General features: G+C 59.5%; 2 protein-coding genes across 10 annotated transcripts in view; one reads left to right on the forward strand and one right to left on the reverse strand.

Annotated features, from left to right (window-relative positions):
• The first annotated feature begins 344 nt into the window (after window positions 1–344).
• Window positions 345–3,845, forward strand: LPXN (leupaxin). 3 transcript variants are annotated; one of them, XM_054829025.1, is made up of 9 exons: window positions 345–490; window positions 1,362–1,510; window positions 1,630–1,694; window positions 2,062–2,167; window positions 2,244–2,393; window positions 2,493–2,666; window positions 2,738–2,819; window positions 3,034–3,182; window positions 3,262–3,845. In XM_054829025.1, the coding sequence occupies exons 1-9, from the start codon at window positions 478–480 to the stop codon at window positions 3,526–3,528; spliced, it is 1,155 nt and encodes a 384-aa protein (XP_054685000.1). In that variant the 5' UTR covers window positions 345–477; the 3' UTR covers window positions 3,529–3,845. The 3 variants fall into 3 exon arrangements, with proteins under 3 accessions (XP_054685000.1, XP_054685001.1, XP_054685002.1); XM_054829026.1 differs by having other exon boundaries at window positions 1,645–1,694; XM_054829027.1 differs by having other exon boundaries at window positions 1,645–1,694; window positions 2,065–2,167.
• Window positions 3,846–4,068: 223 nt separating this feature from the next.
• The window catches only part of CTNND1 (catenin delta 1), a 31,979-nt gene continuing 21,482 nt past the window's right edge, over window positions 4,069–14,565 (reverse strand). For 2 of the 7 annotated variants that reach the window (XM_054829003.1, XM_054828998.1), the window contains 15 exons: window positions 12,737–13,200; window positions 12,441–12,624; window positions 12,027–12,144; window positions 11,225–11,378; window positions 10,803–10,820; window positions 10,502–10,570; window positions 8,927–9,054; window positions 8,174–8,324; window positions 7,715–7,907; window positions 7,507–7,621; window positions 6,886–6,973; window positions 6,515–6,562; window positions 6,284–6,381; window positions 6,047–6,118; window positions 4,069–5,849 (listed from right to left, as the gene is read on the reverse strand). In XM_054829003.1, coding sequence (XP_054684978.1) covers window positions 5,838–5,849; window positions 6,047–6,118; window positions 6,284–6,381; window positions 6,515–6,562; window positions 6,886–6,973; window positions 7,507–7,621; window positions 7,715–7,907; window positions 8,174–8,324; window positions 8,927–9,054; window positions 10,502–10,570; window positions 10,803–10,820; window positions 11,225–11,378; window positions 12,027–12,144; window positions 12,441–12,624; window positions 12,737–13,200 — 1,912 coding nt within the window. In that variant the 3' untranslated portion in view covers window positions 4,069–5,837. Of the gene's footprint in view, window positions 5,850–5,870; window positions 6,119–6,283; window positions 6,382–6,514; window positions 6,563–6,885; window positions 6,974–7,506; window positions 7,622–7,714; window positions 7,908–8,173; window positions 8,325–8,926; window positions 9,055–10,501; window positions 10,571–10,802; window positions 10,821–11,224; window positions 11,379–12,026; window positions 12,145–12,440; window positions 12,625–12,736; window positions 13,201–14,565 lie in introns of those variants that run through there. The other 5 variants (XM_054828999.1, XM_054829000.1, XM_054829002.1 and 2 more) reach the window with 5 other exon arrangements.

Below are 14,565 nucleotides of genomic sequence, written 5' to 3' on the forward strand. Positions count from 1 at the left end.
GGTCCCGTGCCTGCCTCCATCACACTGTCGCAAACACGTTTCCACCCGGCACAGGGACGCTGTCCCTCAGCGCACGCGGCCGGTGGCTTCTGGAAAGGGCCCGGCTCTGACGGACACAAGCGCTCTGGCTTCCAGCTGAGAAGCCCAAGGAGCTCGGCTGTTTTTACGAGTCAGGAGCTCCCCAGACAACGTGCTGGCCAGTTTCTTTCCTCCAGCTCCAACACAGGGCTGCTCTCAGCTCCCCTTGCCCCAGCCCCCGCCGCTGCTTTCTGCTTGCTACCCATCACATGTGGCGCGTAGCGCACAACCCGCAAAGGAAAAAACCCCAAGTGACAAACCCCAGCCCTGTGGGGGGGGAGGAGGCGAGGCTGGAGAGCGGAACTGAAAGCCTGCACGGCCCAGCTTGCCGGTTTGCTGTCCTGCAGGCGCTGCCTCAGCCCCAGACCTGTGGCCCCCAGGACCCCATGCCAAGGCAGGATGGAGGATTTAGGTAAGCCGGGCCCCTCCAGAGCCAGTCCCGCACCCAGGCTTGGTGCAGGGTTGTGCCTTCAGCAGCTCTTGGGGAGCCTTCTCCTTCCTCTACCTCAGGGTCGGGTGGGGATGCTGCAGAGGGGGCAACAATGGACTCACACTCCCTGCCCTGCCTCCCTCCATCTCGGGGGACAACCAAGGCCCACGTGGCCTCCAAAATGGAGAGCGCTTGAAGGCAGGAAACGGGCTGGGGCAGTGATGCAATCCTGGCTGCACGTAATGGAGCTGAGCAGCCTGAGGCTGTGGTACGACACCCAACAGCGCTGGGAGTTATCCCTGGCGCGGGGTGGGGGAGAAGGGGTCAAGGAAGCAGCCACGCTGTGGGGGGCATCCCCCATTTCCTAATGTGCTGGGAAGTGCAATGCCAAGGGACGACCGAGGTGGTGAGGTAAAAGCGGAAAGAGAAAGTGCTTTGTCCTCCTTGCAGGAAGCACCACTCTGGGTGTGCAAAAATCACTGAGGTTTAGTTCTCCTGTGCCAGGGCTTGTGCTGGGATGAATTTAAGGGCTGGCGGATGTTTCTTCATAAGCCAGAGATGGTGTGAGGGGGAAGCAGGACCCCCGTTGCCAGCAGTCTCCCTCCTGCTTCAGGAAGGCTGTGCAGCACGGTGGACAGATCCTGCATTGGGGATGGGGAACCGGGTGAGGGTGCTCAGGGCCACCACAGCCCCTTAGGGCCCGGGCACCTGGCTGGCAGAAGCTGCCATGATGCTGCTTTTGCTCCTGAGATTTCAAGAGTGGCACAAGACCGCTCGGGCGAGGGTGCGGTTTGTGCACGGGCAGGGAGGGCAGCCAGCGGCTGGGGTGCCTGACCCAGGTCTCTCCGCGCAGATGCTTTGCTGGCAGAACTGGAGCAGAGCTCTCGCCCAGCCTCCAAGGGCTGCATGCTGCAGACATCAAGCTCCCGCAAGCAGGATCTGGCTGCAGACAGGCCCCCAGACCCCCATGGCTGTGAGCCACTTGCCTCGGTGGCCCTGAAGGTAACATCTCAGCGTGGTGGGACTAGCAGCTGAGATCCTGCTCAGCTCGTGACAAGGGTGCTGGTGCCAGGCAGCCAGTGAAGGGTGCCAGGGGACCATCCTGTGGCCTCGGCCGCAAGGGTTTGTCCTTCCAGGTCCAGCTGCCGCCTCAGGCTCCGAAAGAGGGTTTGAAGACAGTGTACAGGTAAAACATGGCCACAGGAGGGCAAAGCCACCTGGGGCTACCCTTGCCATCACTTGGACGCATCCTCTGGGGTCACCTGGCCTCCTACACGTCCCCCCCAAAACCAGGTCCTTCCACGAGCTCGGGCAGGGGGTACATCCTGCATCCCTACACCACTGCTGGGGTCAGGGCTGGGCTTCCAGCAGCCCCCTCCCCGCTGCACGTGGCCACCCCCCTCCAGCACGTCCCCAGGGAGGCCCCTGTCCCCTGCTGTGGCCTGTGGGGGGGAAAGGGCAGCGTCTCTTGCAGGGGGTGGAGGATTCTCAGTCCTGGGCACCCTCCAGCCTCAGGGTGGAAACTGCAGCATCCCTCTCTCTGCCGTGCCCAGCAGCCCCACACCGGTCCCACAGCCGCTGCTCCCCTCGCCCCCGCCCGCGACAGCTGCCCAGCAGCTGGACGAGCTCCTGGCCGACCTGGGCCACATGCAGAGCAAGGTCAGCTTTGTCCCTGGGGGAAGGGACGGTGAGGGCCTGGCGCTCACCTGGCCCTCACCATCCTCCTTCCTGGCAGCTAGCGGCCGTGGGGCAGGGAGCCGGGGTGCCAGCAGAGCCCTCCCTGGACAACATGCTAGGCAGCCTCACCCGGGACCTGCAGGAGCTGGGCATCACCGCCACCCCCACCGGTGTCTGTGGCTCTTGCTGCAAGCCCATCGCTGGCAAGGTAAGCTCCCACGCCTCCGTCCTGGCGCCCCTCTCCCCTCGGCTCATGGCATCCCCTGGAGCTGCTCTCACTGCCGCCCCCCCCCCCCCCGCCTTGCAGGTGCTCACAGCCCTGGGCAAAACCTGGCACCCCGAGCACTTCACCTGCGCCCGCTGTGGGCAGGAGCTGGGTGGCCGGCCCTTCTTTGAGCGGGGCGGGCAGGCATACTGCGAGGAGGACTACCACCAGGCCTTCTCCCCCCGCTGTGCCTACTGTGCCGGCCCCATCCGTGAGGTAAGGGCCCCCTGGCCTCCCACGCCACCCCCCCGCCGCCACCGGCCACCTCACCTTGCCTCTTCCCGCAGAAAGTCCTCACGGCCCTGGACCAGACGTGGCACCCCGAGCACTTCTTCTGCGCCCATTGCGGGAAGGTGTTTGGAGATGATGGTACGTCCCAGGGGACAGGTGTGGGGGTCCTACCCCCAACTCCAGGCATTTCCCCCCCATAGCCCAGCCCTTGCACCCAACTGCCCCATCTGACACCCCCCGTGGTCCTTCCCTTGCCTGCCTCCTATCCTGGGCACCCCTATGGCCATGCCCCAGTGCCCCCCACTGCAAGCTTCCCCCCAGGTGGGTGCCCATCCTGACACCCTCCCTGCAGGTTTCCACGAGCGGAGCGGGAAGCCGTACTGCCACCAGGACTTCCTGGCCATGTTTGCCCCGAAATGCCAGGGCTGCGAGCGCCCCGTGACAGACAATTACCTGTCAGCCCTGCAGGGCGTCTGGCATTCCGAGTGCTTCGTGTGTGCGGTGAGTGGGCGGCAGGCCGACGGGGACACGGAGCGTGTCCCTGAGGCTGTGCCAGCCTTCCCCATCTTCTTCCCCCCAGGAGTGCATGAGCAGCTTCGCCAGCGGCTCCTTCTTCGAGCTGGAGGGTCGGCCCTACTGTGAGCTGCACTTCCATCAGCGGCAGGGCAGCATCTGCCACGGCTGCGGCCGCCCCGTGACTGGCCGCTGCATCACGGCCGCAGGGCGCAAGTACCACCCCGAGCACTTCATCTGTGCCTACTGCCTGGGCCAGCTGCAGAAAGGCACCTTCCGCGAACACGGCAACAAGATGTACTGCCAGGCCTGCCACGACAAGCTCTTCCTCTGACTCCTGGCCACGACTCGTCTGGCACACGGCCGCCCTTCTCGCCTGCACGTCCCTGGCACGTTCCCAGCCAGGCCGAGCATCATCCCTGCTGAGCCAAACATCCCTTGTATTGTCCCACCCATCAACGTCCCCAGCATTGGTCCTGCCTGCCCAGCCAAATGTCCCCAGCATTGTCTCTGCCAAGCCAGGCATCCCAGGCATCTCTCCTTGTCCCCCACCCCAAGACATTCCTGGCATCGTCCCTGCTAACGCCATGTGTCCTGAGCATTGTCCCCTCCACCTGAAGCAATAAAACACCTGGCCCTGCCTTTGCTCCACTCGCTGGTGGCTTTTTATTTTTCCTCCAACCTTTTGCTGCAAAGATGAGGAACTGTTGCTCCAGCCCAAGAAAACATCCATCACAAAGCGGCATCTTTCAGAGCCACACACAGCAGAGCAACACTCGAGAGCACAGCCCTGCCCCTGGAAGAGACGCTTGGTCCCACCGCAGAGCTCAAATCGCCGAAGCGGCGGCCTGAGGTGGAAGGCACATAGACACACTTTAAAAACTTTATTTATATAAAAAAATCATTCTGTTTTAAAAGCGTTACAAGAGTGTGCACAGGATTCAGACAAGGAATGGCTTCTTGCTCCCTGGTCCCCTCCTCCCTAGCCCCACTCCCCACCAGGGCAAGGGGGGGGGCCCAGGAGAGCTGGGGCAGGGGAGGCAAGAAAAGGGAAGCTTTTTTTTTTTTTGGTTCATTTGGAATTAAAAAAGGAATTAGTGTTTTACATATTTAAAGGAAAAGAGAAGAGTTAGACCCCAGAACAAAACCAAACTGAGCTGAGGTGGGGCTGGAGCCAGGGAGGGCTCAGCCAGAGCTGGGAGGTGCTCTTGGGCAGAGGAGCAGGCAGGAGCAAGGCACCAGTTCTGCCTGCTGCAGCCTCCCCGCTCCCCACATGAGCCCGTGGTTCAGGGGGAGCCCCGGGCTGGGGAGGGCTCCCGCTCCAGTTTGCAGCCTCCTACAGAGGCTTCCAGTTGCATAGGGAGTCCAAGGGCTCCCCAAAAGATCACAGCACTTAGATGTGCCCCCCACCACCACAGCAGAGAGGAGGATGTGTAGGTCCTGGCTCCTGTGGCAGTCCAGTCTCCCCAGGACAGGGTGCAGATGAGAGCCCTGCACCCCATCAGTGAGGGCAGGGGGGCTGGGATCCCCCCCAAAACAGGCTTCCAGCCCCACTGCAGACAGTTAAGGCTGCTGGCAGGGAAGGGAAGCGCTCAGCCCTGCCAGAAGCCCAGGAAACACCCCTTCCCCAGCGAAGAAGCCAGACAGTACAATTCAAAAGAGCTATTTCACAGTGGCAAAAGAAAGGCACGTGTCAAGAGAAAGTCAGAGGGGCACCGCCACAGGCAGCTGGTGCGGCGGGGGTGAGAGGGGGGATCCTGGCTCTACCCACCTGCAGCCCTGCTCCTCACGCCTGGCACACAGCGTGCCCAAGAAGCCTGCCTCTCCCCAAAAGCCCTGCCGCATCTCCTCCTTCCACAGCGACCGAACCGTTGCCTCCCACGCAGGGAGGCCCATTCCCAAGCCCCCCCCCAACGACCATCTTCCCCACATAAGGATCCCTCCTCACACAGTCACCAGGTGGGGCCGGCAGCCCCATCCAGACCCTTCCACAGGATCCAGAGCCAGATTTCCCCTTCCCATACCCCCGAAGCCTCATCTAGAGCAAAGCAAGAGAAGTTATTGCTGTTTTTCCTTCCCCTCACCCCCCCACGACTCCAGCCCCCCTCACCGCCACCAGGGAGGGATGCTCCCGTTGTCCCCATGGCCCCGGTTAAAGGCTGATCCCGCACAAAAATATATCCTACAGAACAAACCAAACAAAAAAAGGCGGCGAGTGAGGCCCCAGTCTCTGTCCCTGCAGACGTCTCCAAGCGGAGGAAAGGTGTGGGAGAGAAGGCAGTTCCTGGTCAAGGCAGAGATCCAGAGTCCTTTTGCAGCATCCACGCCGGTCGATCCGGCAGAGTCAGGCAGGAGGGTTTTACTCTCTGGAGGAAGGGGGTGGTGGAGGACTGGGAAGAAGAGTTATCAGTCAAGGTGTCCCGGAACAGGGAGGTGCAGCGGTCTAGAGGAGGCAGACCGGCCCAGGCTGCCCCCGGGGGATCAGGCCCAGTCATTCGGCTGGCTAGTTGGCACAAACAGTCCAGCAAAAAATCCAAAAGTAAGACAAGGTAAAAGTCAGTCCATTCCACCACGAGGAGTTATATATATATTTATATATATAATATATTATCAACCCAAACTGAGTGGAGGTGGGGACGGCAGCTAGATCTTCTGCTGTGGAGAGAGAGGGAGAGACATTAGCACGCCCGGAGAGCGAGCGAGCAGCGGAGGAGTGATCGTGGCCCCGATGGATCGGGCAGCGATTGCAGGCAGCAGTGATCAGAGCAGAATTTGGCTGGCCAAAGCACCCCTAACAGCACAGCAGGATCTGTCACCGCTGTTCAGATTGGGCAGGACACTGCGGGACATACCGACACGGGGGAAAACACGGCAGCATCCTCCTCCGCCTCCTCTACCTCAGGCTGCGATTCCTGCCCCTCCTCCTGTTGCAGACACACGGGGGTTAGTAGGGGCAATGGAGCCGGGGGGAGGGGGGTGTTAGTTGTGGGAGCCCAGTTCTCCCCTCCTCCTGCCAGCCAGGACAGTGATGTATCATCTCCTGCGCCCCAGTCCTGCTCACTCTTCCCTCATTAGGAAGAGCTGCTCACCATCAACGGTGCTGCCTTCACCGGCTCTGTGTCTCCGAGGTCACCAGATCGGTCCAGTGTCCTGCTGTGGTCCCTCTCATTGAGTGTGGAATAGTTGTCTGGAGCAGAGAGGGGACAGTCAGTCACGTCACCTCCATGGGAGGCAGCATCATCCCCACAGGGGACGTGATCTCTGCCCCCTCCCAGCATTTACAAGGAGGCAAGATGCCTGCCTTCCAGTCCCTCTCCTACCTGGTCCCATGTTGCTCATCTGGATCTCCTCCCGGGAGGATTTCTTGTCTACAAGCATGGGAGAGCAGCAGGTGAGAGACAGCCCCTGCAGCCACGAGCAGCAGAGGAACCACTGCCTACCCCAGCTGGGAGCCCAGACCCAGCTGCAGCACTCTCGACCCAAGGATGCTGCAGGACCTACGTTAACTGCACGCATCATTTCTAGCCCTGAGAATCTACCTGAAGCCCAAAGTGATGACTTCATGTGAGCAGCTGTGGCTGCCAAGAAAGCCAGGGCTGAAGAGCAAGGCGGGGACAAGGGCCTGCTGTTCTGGGTACCCACGAGGTAGGATTATGACAGTGGGGACAGGTGCTGATGGAAAGGCACATACCTGTTTTTTGGTTCCTGTCGATGAGAGGCAAGGTGCTGTCATCAAACGAGTTGCCTCCCTGGGTCCGAGAGGCATTGCTCAGGTTCACCTGGAGCATCAGACAGTGACACTCGCACTGTGGCCCAGACACGCCTTCCCCATCAGCACATTCCACCCCTCCAGCTGTTGTCCCAAAAGTGGGATCATTTATCCGGTGTGCAGTATGCCAATATACACGCAGACCCAGGAACCCTCCCCACAGCCCTTGAGCAAGGGCCCTGAAGCAACCAGAGTGCGCTCCAGAGCCCACGGCTGCACCCCCATCAGAGTGGGGGCAGCCTGCCTGGACTGGGTTGGGGCAGCACCCTGCCCTTAAGAAGCAAGGGTAGTTCCAGCTTTTGGGAAAGAAACTGAGGCCTGGAGAACCTTGTTCCTTCAGCACTGCCACAGCGGCTTTCAGCGCTGCAAACTTTCCTGCCTGTAGATCCGCATGCTTATGTGTGGGACACAGGGTTTAAAGCTTTACAGAGTGTTTCTTCCTTAGCAAGAGCTGAAATCCAGTACTGCTGAGCTCCAGGAACACCCTTCTCCCTGCTGCAGGACTCCACCTACTGCCCCAGCCACAACAGGGCATCCCCATACCTGGAAATCTGACTTCTTCCAGCCTTCCTTCTCCAGGGGCTTCCGCAGCTCTTTATATCCCCAGATTGTCTGCAAGACGAGGGCAGCTGCTCGGACTTCTCTCTCCGAGCGGTTCCTAGAAAGAAGTGAAGAAGAGATGTTTGGAAATACCCGTGGCCTCAAGGAAGCTCCTCTCTGCCCCTTGCATTAGCCTTCAAGCAGCACCTACCCAGATTTGTTGATTAGCACCAACTTCTCAATCCCCTGTGTTTCCCGTAGCTTCTTGGCAGCCTCAAGGTTGTCTACCACTACTTCATTGATGGTGTTGAGGATGGACACCACTGTGTCCTCAGAGAGGTTTTTGGCTGGGGTCTGCTGGCCTCCAGGCAGATTCTTCACTAGGTTGGGGATAGCATGTTTACCTGGGAAGGGGAAAGAGCTGGGCATGAGCAAGCAAGGAAGAGGACTGCAAGGAAAAAAAAAAATCACTGCAGAAGGATCAGGGACAGATCCAATTTTGATGTCCCTCTCAGTGGAGCTCAGCATAAGCTCCTCTGGGAGAGGAGCAGTAAAACACTGGGCTGATGCCATGCCCACACACTTCCTCAGCTGCCCAGATCAGGAGGAAGTTCCTGCCTAACCCAGATGGATACAGAGAGCGTGAGGTCCTCTCCTCCACAGCCCTCACCTATCAGCTCTTTGTTACGCAAGTCAACAGCCAGGTTGCGCAGGGCTCCAGACGCTGCTTTCACCACTCGCTCGCTGTCGTGGGTCAGGAGGTCAGCGATGGCAGAGAGTCCCTTCTCCTGGCGCAGCGCTGAGCGGATGTACCGGCCGTACTGCAGGGGAGAGGCAGAGCACTACAGCAACTGGGCAGGCACAGGCTCTCCCCATTCCTGGGGCTGGGGACACCACTGGGAGCCTTGCCACCCACCCTCATCTTGGGAACTGAGTGTCCTGGCTCTGCCCGTGGTGAGACAGACTGCAAAGGTCCCATTCCTGTCCCAAAGCCCCCCTGCAGGCCAGGCAAGCAAGATTTCCCAGATGGTCTTGCACACCCGCTCCTCCCCAAGAGAACGCAGGTCAAGGGGCTGCAGAGCAGCCCCAACCCTTCACCCCCCGCCCCCAGTCTGCAGAAGGGAAGGAACGGCAGGGAGCTGGCTGCAAGCAGGGACACGGACAGGCAGCTCTTGGTTAGACACAGCTGGCAGGGAGCACAGAGCCCTGAACAGCACAGCCTGGTCCACACCAGAACTGTGCTGCTGAATGGTATCTTCTTGGGCAGCGAGCCACGCAAAGCGAACAGCCTGAAACAGAAGAGCCTTGGCCATTTACAGCCTGCTGGTACCCCAAGGGTGATGCTCCCTGCTCCCCAAGGCTCCCTTCCCTGCACCACAGATGAACAAACATGGACACGGCCAGCTCCATGAGGCACACTCACCGTCCAACTGCCAGCGCACAGGTTCTGAATGGCTCCTGCCGAAGCCTCTAGGATGGCTGGAGTCTTGCTTTCCTTTAGAAGGGAGATGTATATCCGGATCACTTCTGGCTGGAAGAGAAGCTCGTAGCCTGCCGAAAGAACAGAGGTAGGAAGAACTCACTCAAGGGCTCTGCTAGCACGTGACTCGAAGGAACGCTGCTGGGCAGACAAGGCTGGAAGCTTTTACCCAGGCTCACTGCTCCCTGGAGGATGGATCCTTGGTGCAGAGGGGGCCAGGCTGCCCCACAGTACCAGAAACCCCAGCCCCAGCCCAGATCGAGGGCACCATGGCTGCTGCCCAGTCCCCAACACACCGCTGCAGCTGAGGAGAGGTTTGGGCTGAGCTGCGGCACTGCTGCCATCAGCAAGGAGACCTCAATTTCAGTACAACGCCTGGCCGAGAAGTACCCAACCCCGGCAAGGGCACATGGTGGGACAGCAGACCCGGCAACCAGGCGCCGCGGTAGCAAAAGGCTCAGCCCACACTCAGTGGGAGGAAGGGGAAACAACCTGAGCAAGTGGCCACCAACTCCACGCAGAAGCGGCGTGGGTTCAGCTCACCCTCAGAGACTGAAGGCACCAGGTCTCCGCTACCCTAGGAAGCAGGCAGGGATCAGGCCTTTAAGTGTTAACTCTTTCCCATGGACACATACGCCCAGAAGTGACTTCCAAGGCAGCAGTGAGGTTGCAGTTTACAGTTGGAAGGCCAGGTTTTCCATCTTGCTCTTTGTCCTCATCTGTGGTGAGGGACATCCCCAGCCCCCAAAGACAGAGCAGGTGGCTTCTCAGGCTTCCACCAGAGATGGGTGCCGACTCTTCCCACAGCCCAGGTCAGCCTGAGGAGCCACCATCGCATATTTGAGCTGCTCACAGGGTCAGGTCTGTCCTAAGGTTCCGTGTGATTCTTCTAGCTTGACTCTTCGCATCCCTGGTAGCACCAGGGTCCTCCCAGGAACCACAGGGTGTTCTGGGGCAGGAGGAGCTGAACTCAAGCCCTGGACTAATGCCCTCTGCTTGGCCAGCCAGAAAGGGGCTGCAACTCACAGCCCTCTAGGCAGAGACACACTTGTTTGTCCCCAGAGGCTTCTTGGAATGACCCTTCCTCATACTGGAGAACACTTTAAGGCTTTTTTTTTTTTGACTTTAAATCCTGCCTGTTCTTCATGCCCAGGAGAGAGGAATAGGCAAGAGGGCAATTGTGCTGAGAAGTCCAAGATCACCATAGAGGAGTACCCTTCCCAGGGCTGTGTAACCATGCTGTCCCTCAGTCCCTACGGCAATAGTTCCCTCTGCAGCCTCAGGAAGACTGTCCTGAGGCAGCGCTGATCTCCACCAAGCACAACAAGCATCCTCACAACTGTTTGTGGCAGAGAGAGAGTGTTTTAACAGCCACTTGGGCAATGAGAAACATACCTCCTCCACACCAAACCTCTGCCCGTTTGAGAGGCTCACTTCAATGGGAAGTCAGCTCTACTCTCTCCTCTCCTGGACTGCCTGTGGAGAAGCAGCCCCACACAGAAACACAGAGGAACATACCTTTGGCTGGAGTTGTTCTTTTGGGAAAATCCACTGTATCAGCACCAGGGTCTTCCGGGAGCTTTTTACCTTCAAAGGGCAAGCAGAGAGGCATAAGACACCTCTCTCCACCCATCTCAGCCCAACAGCTCTTTGCCACTTGCTACAAGAACAAGCCCAGAGATGAGCTGAAGCTAAGCTACCAGCACGTCCCAGCATTAGCCACACTGCAGGCAGTACGCGCCCAGCTGGGGGGAACAAAGAGAGCTAGAGAGAGCACCCAATCAAACCATGGAAAAATTAAAACCGAGAGCACACTCACCTCTGGAGAACCATTCGTCTATTGGCGAAGCGGAGAGAAGGACAGGAGAGAGGGGAGGCAGGAGGAGAGAAGTGCCGACAGCATCATGAGGTAGATCATTTGGCAAGAAAGCAAGGGGAAGGGGAAGGGGCAACACAGGAGAAAAGGGAAGGTGTGGAGTTAGTGGACTTCTATCCATCACCATCCCGCCACCACAGAAACCCACCATTAGCTTGTGTCAAGTGCTTTGGGTAAGCCAAGCAGTAGCTCCCAAAGCCAGGGGAGGCATGGAGCACTGCATCTCCAGAGAAAGCTGCAGTTTAGCCTTCACACAAGAGATGCCAGAGTACGAGCACAGAGACCCCCGACCACCCTCAGGCTCCACTCTAGTAGATCTGTCTTTATCCCACCTGCCCCTTCCGTGCTGCTGCCACCCAACGAACCTTTGCCCTTCTTGGCACCAAAGCAGCTCGCAGCATGGGGCCCAGCGTTGCTGGCAGGGGCCGGAGGTGTCTCCTGGTAGCGCTCGGCGTGGGGGATCTCACGGTGCACTTGGTAGGACAAGTTTCTCAGCAGGCACACGCAGTTCTCCACCAGCTAGAGAGAAAGGCAGACAGGTTGACTCCGAGCAGCACGCGCCCACCCCATGTCTCTAAGCAAGGGCCCCACCACAGCCTGCAGCCCAGAGCCAGGCCAAGGGGGGCTGAACTGGAACCAGGGGGATGTGCAGCTCCACCTCAGCCCGGCCCAAAGCAGGCATGGCCAGCTCTGCTGGGATGACTGCACTCTGGGTCAAAAGTCTCTCTGCCATAAGCACAAAAGGTCCAAGGAAAGTCACAAGGAAAATTCAAGCCAATGCCTCATCAAGGCAGGTCAGGGAGCCCCGAGCTAGGGGATACCCGCGTGGGGATGAGCGACACCACTAGATCCCTGCTGGGAGGGCCAGCGTTCCTACTGCAAACTGCAGGCTGAGTGCCTGACGCCTCCCGGTCAAACGGTACCCAGGTGACACTCCACGCGAGCTCTCTTCCCAAGTGGAGACTGGAAAAGCGTGAGCCTGGACTGGGTTTTCCCAAGCTGGTCCTGTCAGACCAAAGCCCTCCCCGGTGAAGATTCCCCTCACGCATTCTTTATCCATCTTGGGATGAACCCGGCTTCAGCCACCACGAACAGCAGAGCACTGCTGCAGCTCGCTGACAAGAGCAAAGCTCTACGTGTGCCCGAACAACACCCCTACTGCTGTACCTTGCTGTCTGAGTCCTTCTGGCCGATCTCAGACTGGACGATGTAGATCAGGGCATCCACCAGCCCGTCACATTCCCGCAGCTTCCGACGGGCCTCACTCCGCTCGGAGCTCACGTTCCTGGCAGGCAGGAGAGGACCATCATGGGAGAGACGGCTGAGGGCAGGCAAGGAACAGCCCACACCCAGCAGAGCTCAAACCCGAGAAAGACTCCTGCAGTTCCCCTCCACTGAGAGAAACACCTCCAAAATCAAGGACTAGGATCACCAGTAGCTAGGATCACTAGTAGAGCAGCTCCTCTGCAGACCTCCTTTTGGCAGTCCCAGAAAACTAGCAGGAGCAGCCAGGAAGGAGCGTTACAGCAGCCCCAACCCACACCAGCTCTCTGCCCGCAGCTGGTAGCCCCCCTGCTATACCTAAGGCAGCCAGCGGTGTTGGTGAGCACTGACTCCCACTCGATATGGCGGGGTTTGGAATCCTCATTGGGCTCCCGCTCCCAGCCCGAGCGGGGAATGACGACCTCATCGGTCAGGGCATGTAGTGCATGATCCACGATGGCCATCTTGATGGAGTCGTGCGAGGACAGGTTCCACAGTGTTCCTGTAACGCCACAAGCAGGAGGTGATCAATCGGACCACGTGGGCTTAAAAACCTGCGCTGTGCATCCCTCACCCAACGGATTAGCCTCTCCTCCCCTCCCTGGAGCCATTACCTGTGATGACCTCCGTGAGGTCCATGTCATGGGCCTTCCGCAACAGACGCACCAGAGCGGGTACCCCATCACAGTTCTTGATGGCAATCTTATTGTCTTGGTCCTTGCCGAAGGAAATGTTCTTGAGGGCTCCACAGGCACCGTAGTGTACCTCTTTCTTGGGGTGGTCTAGCAGTCCCACCAGCACAGGAATGCCCTTTAGCTTGCGCACCTCTGTCTTCACCTTGTCGTTACGGTAGCAGAGGTGCTGCAGGTAGGCAGCTGCGTTGGACTTGACAGCATCCAGCCGGAAGCTCAGCATGGCTATTACCTCCGGCAGTTCCGGCTGGCGCCAGTTACCTGGGACCGGACCTCCCTTCCGCAGGCTGTCCAGACTAGCCAAGCTACCCCGCTCGTGCTGAGCCAGGGGGGCCCAGTAGTACCGGTCGGGGGCCACTTCATCCACCAGCATGTCTTCATAACTCCTAGGAGAGAAGACAGCAGGCATCAGCACGGGCCCTACACCTGGGGGGGATGCTGCGCTCCCTCCCACACACCAGAAGATGGGCTGAAGTGCACGCAGCGTCTAGTCGCCACTACCCTGCTGGAGCGCACCGGGCAGAGTCCCATCAAGGGCTGGGAATCTGGCGGCAGAGTGGTGTCAGGGCACCTTCCTGCTCCCCACGCAGGGTCCAGCTGGAGTCCGTGGCTGCAGGAGCCGCCCTCCGTGCGTCCCCAGACCCGCTCGGCAAGCGGGCGGTTGTTCCCCAGGAGAAGGCAGCCTCAACAGCTATTCCAGTCCCTGCCCACCACCCGCTGGCTGTAGCTTAGGCTCAGAGGCCGGATCCTGGTCTCTGCGTAACCTCCACGGAGGCGGGTGCTGCCCCAGAGGCACAAAACCCCTTTGGGCCCGCAGCCACTAGAGGGCAAGTTCATACCGCAACAGACTGCGGGGAGCGGGGAGCGTGCATCCCGGAGGAGCTCCCCAGGCCCGTTAGACCAGCACTGCCCAGGCACAGCAAGCGCCCAGAGTCCAGTTTCAGGCCGTCCAGTTCTCTGCTGCAGCCTCTGGCTGTATCCAACGCTGCACCCCGTCACCCCAGCTGCCCCGCAACAGCCCAGGACACGCGAGCTGCTGCCAGACCAAGCCACTGCCGTTATTTCAAAGCATCAGGGCTAGAACAAAGATTTTTACCCAGGATGCGGGGGGGTGTGTGTGTGTGTGTCAAACTTCCACCTGCAGATGCCCAGCGATATGCCTAAGTTGCACTGCTGCCCAGGGGACGGGTGACATTTAACACCCCCAGAACATACACCACACAAAGTCCCAGATTCTCACCCTGTTTTTGTAGTCACTGGCAATAGAATCCTTCCCCCACCCAGGCAGAGGAATTCAGCGATTTCCAACAGAAGGGGATGGGAGGGGACCTCGCACTTAAATGGAGGGGCCTGACCACTGCTGTCACCCCTGCTGTGCCGGGGCACTGGGGACGCACAGCCACGGTCCAAGGTGAGGTAGCATCCCCTGGCTCACATCTGCCCCAGCCACCTTCCGAGCTCCCAAATCAGGTGCAGGCAGCCCCCCTGCCCCTGAGCAGGCAGGGGAAATTGCAACAAAAAACAGTAGCAGGTTCTGCCCCTTATGCTGCCGCTTCCCCTACAGCCTCTGGTACAGGACTTGCCAAAACCACCGGCTCCAGGCGGCAGCCCGTTCACAGCCACATCCCCTCAGGTGCTGGTGCACAGCTGCCTGCACAGCACCACTGTGGATGGTGGCAGCGGGCCACGAGGTTGGCTTTCAGCATGTCCCAACAGTGAAACGTGCTGCTTGCCACGTGGCCTGGCTACTA

Source organism: Grus americana, chromosome 5, assembly GCF_028858705.1.
Source record: "Grus americana isolate bGruAme1 chromosome 5, bGruAme1.mat, whole genome shotgun sequence".
Taxonomy (NCBI): domain Eukaryota; kingdom Metazoa; phylum Chordata; class Aves; order Gruiformes; family Gruidae; genus Grus; species Grus americana.